At 27.8% G+C, this 12,196-nt stretch overlaps 1 protein-coding gene across 2 annotated transcripts; it reads left to right on the top strand.

Moving 5' to 3' along the window:
- The first annotated feature begins 7,759 nt into the window (after window positions 1–7,759).
- LOC107954767 (zinc finger protein 4) lies at window positions 7,760–11,704 on the top strand. Of its 2 annotated transcripts, none has more exons than XM_016890430.2 (2): window positions 7,760–8,056; window positions 10,669–11,704. In XM_016890430.2, exon 2 carries the CDS (start codon window positions 10,775–10,777, stop codon window positions 11,525–11,527), a length of 753 nt encoding a protein of 250 aa, XP_016745919.1. In that variant the 5' UTR covers window positions 7,760–8,056; window positions 10,669–10,774; the 3' UTR covers window positions 11,528–11,704. The 2 variants fall into 2 exon arrangements, with proteins under 2 accessions (XP_016745919.1, XP_016745918.1); XM_016890429.2 differs by having other exon boundaries at window positions 10,660–11,704.
- Window positions 11,705–12,196: the final 492 nt, after the last annotated feature.

Below are 12,196 nucleotides of genomic sequence, written 5' to 3'. Positions count from 1 at the left end.
AGCTTGGCTATCTACCTTGCTATCCAAGTGAAGCTCATTGTCGAGTTTGTCTCTACTCAACAAATGACTCTTCACATCTTCGAACGAGAGTTTGTCTCTGCCATAAATCAGGGTCTCCCTGAAAGACTTGTATGAAGGGGGTAAAGAGCACAATAATAGCATAGCTTGATCTTCATCATCAATATAAACCTCAACGTTCTTTAAATCATTTAAAAGAGTAATGAATTGACTGATGTGATCTCTAAAAAGCTCATATTTGTTCATGCAAAACGTAAATAGACGTTGTTTCAACACTAAACGGTTAGCCAGAGACTTAGTCCCATACAGAGTTTCTAACCTTTTCCAGGTCTTCTCCATCAATACCTCCTGCAATACCGTATTCGCGAGGCACAACTAGATTGCAGACAAGGCCTTTTCATCAAGCTCTTCCCATTCTGTTTTATTTAGATTCTCAGGTTTTTTTCCCGGTAATAACCTATTTCAAACTGGATTGAACTAGAATTGCCATCATCTGAACTTGCCACAAATTGAAATTTGTCTCACCATCGAACTTCTCAATTTCAAACCTTGTTGCTACCATATCTGAATGGGTTGATCTATGAAAATTGAACTAGCTCTGATATCACTTGTTAGGGATCGACCCGATTAAGTAACAAGTAACAAAAATAGCGGAATAAATTGAGAAATTGAACACACAAATTTAACGTGAAAAAATCCCTCCAAAGAGGATCAAAAACCACGCGCAAAAATAATTTTACTATAATGGAAAAAGAACGAAGAGTACAAAAGATGGTGATAAAACTAAATCCAAACCCCGAAAACAAAGAACCCTCAAAACGTAAACACAAAATTCTCTAAATGTTTTATGAGTTCTAATCTCTAAATGGGTTGTTTTTTTTAAGGTTGTAGAATAGCCTATTTATAGGCTAAATTCATATGTCAAATAATAATAAAATAATCTAAATTAATCAGTGTTGGATTGAAACAAATAAACAGAGTTTAACTAGAAGATTATTTCTCAAATTTGACTGAAAATAGGAGTCATACTTAACAGGAAGAAAGGAAGACTTGCAAATACTTGATTTTCCTACTAGGGACATTCAAGTAATTCTAGAAGCGAATAGAGCTAAAGGTGTTTTATTTCAGAATGTACCCATGTAACTCTTGTTTATCTTGTTCTATTCACCAAAATGTTTTTTAGTATATTATATATTACAAGGTCCTTAAGTTTTTAACGTGTTCACACTAAAAAAATTAAAGTGTTAAAAGGAGAAAAAATGTCATTTGTGGAAGCAAAATTTGTGACATAAATTCATCCTTTTTATATATTTTTTAATGGTGCTTTGCAAACTATATTTTCATAATAAGTTATTTTAATTTTCTTATAATTAATAATTTAACTTACAATTTTACATACTAATTCACTGAAAATTTTAAAATCATTTTAATTTTTTTAAGTTTTGTCACTATTTTTATAAATTAAATAAACTATGAAAATTAAAATAAATATTTAGAATATGAATTTGATTTGTATGACATTTTTTAAAATTTTTATTGTTAATATTTTGGTTAAATATACATAATCCTATATTTTTTAGTTTCTAATAATTTATATAATCATTAATCTTAAATGGAATGAAATTCTTAAACAAGTCTCAACTAAAGTTAAATGCTTAAATTATGTCCCCGCCAATTTTTGAATTTTTGCAATTAGTCCATTTTAATGCAATAATATTTTTTTAAAAATTATTGCAATATTTTTAATTGTTAAGAATTTGGTTAACAATAATCAAGTTGATATAATGTAATAATTATCTTAATTAAACACATTCAAGGTGTGAATAAAAACTACATTCAACATTAATAATTTCCTGCACAAAAATCAAAATATCAAAATATAATACCTGAAATAAATATTGTAAAATAACTATAGTACATGAATTATCTTTTTCTTTAGAAATTATCTCCAAAATATACTAAATGAAACCAATAAAGAAACACATTCTAAGTTAGAGTTTTTTTTCTTCTAAAATCATATGGAATATGAGTTATCATTATCCCGAGTATCTAGAGTTTTGAAATAAAGTGATGTAGAATTCATCTGAATGATTTGTGTAGTACATTATCAATGAGAGTTTGTATGGTATCGAACCAATGTATGATTTGATTAGTAGTTTGATGGTATTCAGATTTACATAATGGGTATGTATCCGCCAGTGATTAATATCTGTGAACAACTGTTCTAGAGTAAGTTTGTGTGTTAAGAGATGATCTGTATGAATTGGGATTTGAAGGTATATTCTTTTGAGAAGTACCTATGATTTATGAAAAGTCTAGAAGAATCTTTAGTTAGACAGTTAAGAAAGAATTGGTACGTTAAGAGTATGATAGTTGGCGTGGAAGTGTATGCCAAAACTGTGATAGTATCCGCCCCAAATGGAAGTAAGTGGTTCAAAAGGGTAACTGGTGCACTGATGTTCTTCCAATCTTATAAACTATACACCAATGTTTTTTTGTGATAAAGCTCACTAAATTCACTTGAACTTACAAGATTTGTTCTTGTTTCTAGGTGTGGCAGTTGTTTGAATGCGCCAGGAGGGATAAGCCAAGACCACGCCAATGTAGCGACGAAGTGGGTTATTATGCATACAGTGGGATATGGCATAGTTTAGGGTTACATACTAAAAGTCTGTCTTTAACAAAATTTTATACTGTAACGAGTTGTAACAAGCCTGTTGTAATATTTTATTTTACTTTAAATAATTTCCTTTGTTCTTAGATATTTAGTCTTTCAATTAAGATAATAAGGAAAATATTTTCAGTAAGGAGTATTTGTCAACTGTTTTGATAATTCAGTTAAGTATTTTTTGTTGTAACACCCGAGATCTGGACCCAGTGAATCGGGTTGGGTTGAGGGAGTTACATGTTCAACTTGTCTCGATACTCAATGGTAATTTAACTCTAAATATACATTTTCAAGTGTCCAAACCATACCAAATGATACCCTAAATATACCAAAACTTTACATCAAATTAATACCATCAATTAAACACATATAACACAACCAAACATCATCAAATTATAACCATCTATGCGTCATCGTTTAACCAACTAATTCACATAATCAAACTTATATAAATTAGCATAGTTATCTACCATTTAAAGATTAAAACTTATCTTGTAAAACCTTAAGATCCAAATACCAAATATGCCAAAATGAACAATTAAACAACATGACCAAAACAGCCTAGGTACATGTCATATTACCACCAACACACACACAAACATACAAACAAAATAGGTAGCAAAATGATTCTTGAGCTGAGTTGTTGAGAATGAATGCCTTGACACTTTCAACTATGAAAATCTTCGTCTGAGACCTGTAAAAATAAATAAAACCGTACGCTGAGTATTGAAACTCAGTGGTGCTAATATAATTCAAATACAATGCATTAAGAATAAACTACAGTAAGAATATATATATATATATAAAATATCAATTACATCAATGTTTATCACTTAAACTCATCATTTTATTTTTCTAACATTCTTAACTGTTTCACATTTCAATATCACTTTCAATACTTATTCATTTTAGCCCTTATTATCTGACGATAGACATTAGGACGGATACTTATATATATATAACAAGTGAATCCATAATCCTCTGATAAATGAGATTGTTCTACTCTTCCATCTCGGGTTTTCCAACAATGATGACTTTTAAAATTTACTTATTCTACCAGCTCGAGTTGCCCGACGACGATAATTTTTTATATTTGTCCGCACTGCTCAATATGCCATCTTGGATTTCCCAGCAACGATGGCTACTATATCAATGACCCTATGCCATGCCAGTTATATCCGAACTACATCTAACATCGTTTAATGGGACATTAACATCACAATAATCTTTGTAATGCATATAATCATAATATCATCATTTCAACACTTACATACAAGCAATCATAATTTTGAATATTTATAACATATTTTGAATATCACTAATCGAAATTATTCTTCAAAGTTTATAGGGGAAAGATACCATTACCTCAATTCATAGTCTTATTGAATATAATGAGTAAGTAATCTATGCAAGCAAATCGAAATTGAATTATAGAAGCACAAGCTAGAAGCAACTATTCGTTATCGACTTTAGTTTTTGCTTTGTCCCAAAATGTTCCTATGTCGTTTTTAGCTATAAAATTAAACTCAAATACAAAAATTCATTAATCACACGATTCGAACATAATTTATGATAATTTAGTCATGAATGCATTTATTACAATTTAATCCTTCAAATTCCTAATATTCCATAACATCAATATTCTACATTCTATCTGATCGAATTTATATCTGACTTAATAAATATAGTACAACTTCTCACATTCGATTTATAACATAAATTCTAACAGTTTTAATTTTATTCAATTTGGTCTCTAATATCAAAATTAATTATATAGCTTAACATGTAAATCTAAGCTAATTTCATTACCTACTAACATAATTTTAGCATAATTCAAGCTTAACATTCAACAATCCATCACTTTTAAGTTTAATGGCAACTTAACGGATACTTAACCATTAAAGAAATTAATACATGAGTTAGCTTAATCACGATTTCATGATTCAAAATTCATAAAAATCTCAAGAAAAGACTTTGATTACCTTAATTAATTTTTGAACGAATGTTGAATGGAAGAAAAGAAAATTTATTCTACTTTCATTCTACAATGGACGACACTAGGAAGAAGGAGATTAACCTTTTTCTTCTCTCTCCCACTTTCTCACATTTTAACTTAGTTTAATGGGACAATTAAGCTTAATTAATTAGGATTAACTTACTAATATAAACCATTATAATATAAATTAACCATATTAATAATAATCAGTGCACATAATCATTACATTCCACTAATTCAATATGAAATTGGTTAATTTATTCTATGACCCCTCACTTATTTTCTAACTAAGTCCTTTTTCATTTTCTAAATTAAAAATTCAATAGCTATTACACTTTTACGATTTAGTCCCTATACTATAATTACCAATCAATTCATTTTAATTCTACTAAATAGTTTAATTTATCATTTTCATAAATGACATGTAAATTTTTACTTCCAAACTTAATCATCTCATTTTAGTAATTAAACTTCAAAAACTTAATTTTTCCGACACTACTAAAAATTGAGTCGTTTAACTGGATTTATAAAATGCTTTGAAACAACTATTCAAAATAGAGATTAAATATATGTAACATTTTATGTAACGAGGGTTTTTTAATTCTAAATTTTCGATCATTTTAGTTAATATCAGTAATTAATTAAATTTTATTTTAAATAATAAATTTTTTTATTCTTAATTTACATTAATCAGTATACAAACTATCATAATTTTATATCATATTATTTTTATTTTTTCAATCATAATAGTATTGAAATGTTACTATTTTTGTAACTTTAATAAATATAAAATATTAAATTTGATACATATAATCTAGCCCGTGCAATAGGATAAAAAATTAGTATTATATATATAAAAAATTAACATGTGTTAAGGAGAGAAAGTGAGCATTTGTGGAAGGAAAATTTGCAACATAAATCTCTCATTTTTATATAATTTTTAATGGCGTTCTACAAACTATATTTCATAATGAGTCCTTTCAATTTGCTTATAATTATCAATTCAATTTACAATTTTACATACCAAATCACTGTAAATTTTAAAATCATTTTTTATTTTAAATTTATCACTATTTTTACAAATTAAATACACTATTAAAATTGAAATATATATTTAAAAATATAAATAATGTTACAATAAATTATTTCCTGGTCACGATATTTAAATTTAATTAGCAATCTATATTTTCTAATTAACAACTAAAATTAAGTATAAGACTATATATAAAAATAGAATTTCACACAATCTACTATTTTAATATTTATATTTTAAAATATAATTTATTTAAATTCAGTTTAATATCAATTATTATTTTTAAATTAAAGTTATATATATATATTATATTTTAATTTCGTATTACAAATTTTATAAAATATTTTAAAAAATACATACAATGCACGGAGTAAAAAAAAAAACTAGTAAAATATAATTTATTAAATTGCAAGATGTAAAGAATCACATTTCCTTATAATCAAAACGACATCTTGTACCGTAAAAAATGCGTAGAAGATTTTTTAGATTTGCCACACAAAATTATTTGGCAAACTCAAAACAACTTAGCACAAAAAAGGAAGAAGAAAGAAGCTGCAACAGAAAAGAATCATCATTAAAAAAAAGTGAAAAAGAAGAAGAAGAAAGATTATTTTTGGGTCTCTTAGGTTGTAAAACAGTGAAATAAAAAGTGAGAAAAGTAGGACTATTCGTTCTATTTATAAGTTTATTTTATATTTTTTCGGCTACCTTGAGTAATTGGCAATATAAAATAATTTTCATAAGATGTGTGATTTTTTAACAACATAATAATTTAAAAAATATTACCCGTATTTTATTATTATTATGTTATATTCAAATAAATATATCACCTTTATTCGAATTTAAATATATATTTATAAAACAGAAAAATAATAACGTAGATAAAGTATAAATAAGAACATTCTCTCTAAAATAAACATTGGAATTTAGATCACTGATGATTTTATTTATAGGTGATAGTTTTATTTATTTAATAAAATTTTATATTTTTTTGAATTTTATTATATCATCATAAAATTTTAAAATTTTATTCATATTTCAGTCGCAAACCTAAAACTTTATAATAATTTATATGATATGATTTAATTCTTAAAATAATATAAGGTAAAATATTAAGTAAAATTAGAAATAATCATTTTTAGGATTAGAGTTAAAATTGAAGGTTTTTTTACCCACAAGTACAAAGCACGATTAATCCCTCACCCTCGCTATCAAAGAAAGATCTCGTACGCAAGTTGAGTTAGTTTTTAAGAATTACCTCTCCAAGTATTTAAACAGGTATATAACATGTTTTAACATATTTGACCCACGTCTTTCTGTAATGATAACTATATTAATGTCAATTAAGTCATTATTATAATTTTATAAAGAGAATAAAGATACCAAAATTTGAAATCTGATATTTGAAGTTTATAACATTTTAATGGTGACTATATCAACATTGGTGGGTTTGAAATAGTCAATTTTAGTTCTTATACTTTTTCGAATTTTAAAATTTTAATTCGGATCCAAACAGAAGTAGTTAAATTCAATTATTGTCTTATATTATGCGTGCAATTGTAGATTTGGTTCATATCTTTTAATTGGATCATTCTAAGCTCCTATATTTTTTTAAAATTTTCAAATTTCAGTCTTGATACAAATGATAATTGTTGATCTATTAACTGAATTTCTAGTGAGTAATATGTGAAAATAATAAGCGAAAATGGTGTTGCACATATGGTAACAACTGCACTTAAGTTAATAAATCTATCAATTATCATTTTCAGAGAAGTAAAATTTTAAAATTCGAAAAAATACAGAAACTAAGATTAATAAAATTAAAACACAAAGACTAAATCTATAATTTTTATAAACTACAGGGACTTGCAGAATTTAACCGAAGTTAAAATATTAAATGAAAATTAAAAACATGACCGAGTTGTCGGATATCCTAGTACGGTGAGAAAGAAATCACAGTTGGAGTCCCTAATTTTATGTCAATAAATGAATGCATGGCCTGCGTGTGTATAAATTTATGACATCCCAACACAAAACTGTTTTTTTTTTAATCTTTGGTTTTGTTCTGACATGTCTGACGTCCCATCAAGGTCCCCTTCCTTTCCCAGTCTCCTCTTACATTACATTAGCTTTCCCGTAATTTAACATCTGTTTTCTTTCCTTCCCCTCTCTCTCCTTTTTTGTTATCTTTCACTCTCTTTCATCGTGTTTTGTTTTGTCCTCCGATGATGAGCCACTCAAAGAAAAGGGACATCTCCAGTTCCAGAGGCAACAGTCAGTGTAACTGACCAAAACTAGCCAACCACTTACGCACTCTTTGATCATGTTGATGCTGCTCACGGTATTCCAACACCACTCTCTCCTGCTTGCTTTTCTTTAATATTTAATCCTGTGTACACATAATTTGTAAGTTTTCCCTTCCATCTCTTCTGCAAATTAGCACCTACTCAATACAATTCTATTCATACTTAACCTTTTGCTTTGCTTCACCTGGTTTTCTTTTTTCTTTTTGCTGTTGTTAATCTATAACTCTCCGGTTGCATATATATATATATATTTAACACTTTCATGGCCATAAACTAGTATGATTTTTTCATTATTAAAACTCTGTTATCTTCTCATATATATATATATAATATATATCTGGGCCGTTACAAATTACCTACTCAGTTTTAGGTATAGAATTCAGTTCACTGTGTTTCCTTCTTAGTTCTTTGCGTATATAATGAAGTGATGAACCCTGCAAATATCAGTATCCACTCAGTTCAAGTTTTGAGTTTATACTCAAACTCAGAAACATGATCTCCTTCCTTTTGATTCTTTTCACTTCTCTAATATCTCTTTCTTACAGAAAAAAGTTGCTTCATTTATATATTCTAAATCTCTAAGCACTAACCATTTTTACTTTTTTCTACAAATATTGTATAACTGCTACAAAATATAATTTATTATTTTCCATTTTATTCCTTGGGGAAAGAATAAAAGAGCTTTTGCCTAACACGCCTTTGGGTAGATAAGGCTTTAAATATTTGAAAATAATTAATCATATTCGTCTGAAATAAATATTCATAATTAAACCTCACTTTTCTTATAAAAAATTATGTGAGATGATCCCATCGATGCAACTCATCAGTAAAGATGATTAGAAATTAGTTTTGACATGGTTTTTGGAGCTTTCTAATTCCATTTTTTAGGGTTTCAAAGCTTTAGTCAACAACTGGTGCGCCAAATTATTCTCTGCAACAAAAATAATTAGAATTTGTCGTATGCAACTATATAAATAACATAACAATCATAATTAATGAATATCTTTAAAAAATAAAGATTATTGAAAAATAATTCACAAATATTTTTAATAATAAAAAGTACATGAGAAACTAAGGAAACTGTATATATAATTGAAAAAAAAAATACTCAATTGATAATTATTGATAAAAGTATTTAAGAAAAAGCTGCATGGAAGATGAGAAAAAGAGAGGATAGTTATTTTTTGGCCTTTTACCTATATAATCATAATAATGTTTATATATATTTGAGATATTTGTATTTTTTTTTCGATTATAATTATTTCGTGATAGTAGGGTTTTAATATAATTAGAAATTGAACGCCTATTGGATGAAAAATAATAAAAGTGTGAAAAAAGTTAAAATTATTAAAATTTTGAAAGAAGTTATTCTGGTAATTACAAATTTAGTGGTTAGAAATAAGAGCACCATATAGTAAAAAAAATTATGTAATAAATATATTTAGAAAAAAATAATGTAAAAAAATGAGATTTTAATTAAAATGGTAAAATTAATATATTAAAATTTATGGTAATTTTTTTGTTCAAATTCTATCATATATATATTTTTTTAGGTTTCATATAAAATAAATACTCTCATATTTTTATAAAAAGGAATGAGTTTTTGATAATTTTTTAATTAAGTTGGAATTCCGTTAATAAATATTACTAATTTAGTCAACCCTTTAAATAATATTATAGATAAAATTATTATTTATATTTTGATTTATTTATTATTATTATTTTGAGTATCTATATTATATATAATGTGCTTCATTGAGTTAGTATCATGATTTAATTCGACATAAAATTGATGAAGGAAATTGCTTATTTTTAATAAAATAATTAATATTAATACAATGTACTATTGTCTTTTATTATTTTATATGACATTTTAAAATAAAACAACTAAAAATAAAATGTTTAAAAATTGAAATTGAGGCTCACTAAATAGAGCTCATTTTATCACTTTACTTATAATTTAAATATTAAATATTTTTTTATAAATATTTTTTTATTAATATCGTAAGTGTGATAAAATGTAGTATTTAATAACTTAATTGATGAAATTAAATTTAGTCAAAGCTTTATTATACCGGTTTTATAGACAGTCACTTTAATTATTATACTGATTTTTAAAATTTGAAATAAATAATAAAATGTATAAAATTAAAATAAAAAATGAATTTAAATTGTGAGTAAATATAATCTTATAAATTATTTTATTTTATTTTTCTGTAATTTCTTCACTGAGTCACCGAACTCAGCAAAATGCTTTATAATGTTATAGACGGATAGAGATAGTGATGTAGATGGGTACCACAGCTCCATTGAAGCAAGCTAATTGGCCGAATAACCTAAATCTTTATGTTTTTCCATTTTACCTGTGGCTTTATCATCATCGTCTTCTTCTTTTTGGGGTTTCTATTTCTTCAGAAAGAATCTACTCCAGAACAGTGGAATCTATTTTTTACCGTGATATCGTTTGAATTATACTGTTTCCTTTGGTTTCATATACATCTTTCAATCATTGAACAATATATATGTACTATCTATGAAATGGATAGAATTTAGGTTGTTTAATATATTTACTTTGATTTATCTATCTGCCTAAAGTTTCACTAAAAATAAAATACATCAAATATTCCTTATGTCCCAGAAAATGCAGGTGAAGGTCGATCATCTGATCTGGATTACGAAGAACATTGGTTGGACTGACACAGCTGCTTGTATGTAGTCTAGAATAGCTTTAACCCCACCGATCGAACTCAATCATGAAACCCATAATTGACCTTGAAGTCGATGCCCCGGAAACCGAGTCCGATGTTAGCAGCCAAGTAGCTTCGAACTTGTACACCCAAGAAGCATCAGTTGCTCCCTCTAATGAAACAAATTTAGAACCTGTTTCACTTGATTTAACTCTATGTTTTAACATCGATGGGAGAGATTCCGTAGGTCTCTCATTCACAAGCACAAGTGAAAGCAGCAACATTGACCCTGCATTGCGCACAACAGCGTCAGCTATCCCTCGAGTTTTCTCCTGCAACTATTGCCAACGCAAGTTCTTTAGTTCCCAGGCTCTTGGCGGCCACCAGAACGCTCATAAAAGAGAAAGAACGTTGGCAAAGCGAGCAATGCGGATGGGGATTTTCTCAGACAGGTATGCAAGTCTTAGTCTCGCGACTTTGCCTCTGCATGGCATGGCCACCTCTTTCAGGTCATTGGGGATAAAAGCACACTGTTTGGCGCACCAAAGCTTTGCACCAGCTACAAGAACACCAGACACCAGAAACAATGCTATAGTTGAACATGGTTATCTTGGTCTGCCAATCTTCATGGAAGACGATGAGGCGGAGCTGTTGTGGCCTGGTAGTTTCCGTCAGATAGCTCAGGCAGCTGCAGGAGGTAGTAATGCTGATCATCCAGGTTTTGTACTGCCTGGAAGTTCTAATATGAATTTTGTAGAGGTTAAAGAACCAGTGGACTTGGAAGACAGTTCAGCACCAGACCTGACCTTGAAACTTTGATGCTTTGCCTCTTGAAAAACAAATTCATGACCATATCTTAAAGTTGATCTCACATTCGCTCCCAATTACTCCGGAGTCTAATATTAAACAAAGTAAAAGTTCTGAGAGTTTATTTTCTTTATTCCTAGAACTTTGAAAACAAGATCCTGCTTGGAGATACTAATCTTTTTACCAGTCCGTAGTCCGTTCATTATCTTGAATTTGCCTCTTTTGTACAGCAAGACGCGCACAGAACTATGCCTGAGCCTGGCTAGCCTTTTCCCTCTGCTTTTATTTTTCTCTACAGGTGTTTCTTATTAATTAAACTTTTTTTTTCCTTTTTGCGAGTTATACAACTATAATTACTAGATGAATAAATGCTTAATGATAAAATCTTTCAAAATGGTTTAATAAGGGTTGAAAACTACTCAAATAAATTAAAAAAATTCAAAATGATAGAATAAGGTTATACCTTTTTAAAAGTGTTTAATACAAAAAATTTTCAAATGTGCTCATATAAGAGCTTTTCAACCGTGGTACACCAAGTTACAAATTATGTTTTTATTACTTTATTTTCTTTTCAAGTAATATATGATTAAATGGTTATGCGTTTTTAATCTAAACACGCCATCATTCACTTAATTTTTATTAAAAATTGGCAAAGTGTGTGAAAAACTCTTATTTGAGTAC

The sequence above is a fragment of the Gossypium hirsutum genome, chromosome D07 (genome assembly GCF_007990345.1).
Source record: "Gossypium hirsutum isolate 1008001.06 chromosome D07, Gossypium_hirsutum_v2.1, whole genome shotgun sequence".
Classification (NCBI taxonomy): domain Eukaryota; kingdom Viridiplantae; phylum Streptophyta; class Magnoliopsida; order Malvales; family Malvaceae; genus Gossypium; species Gossypium hirsutum.
This window is presented reverse-complemented; position numbering and strand designations above follow the sequence as displayed.

What these genes read in the sequence shown, in the direction of transcription:
- LOC107954767 (XM_016890430.2), top strand. Translation starts at nt 10,775, where the DNA reads ATGAAACCCATAATTGACCTTGAAGTCGATGCCCCGGAAACCGAGTCC.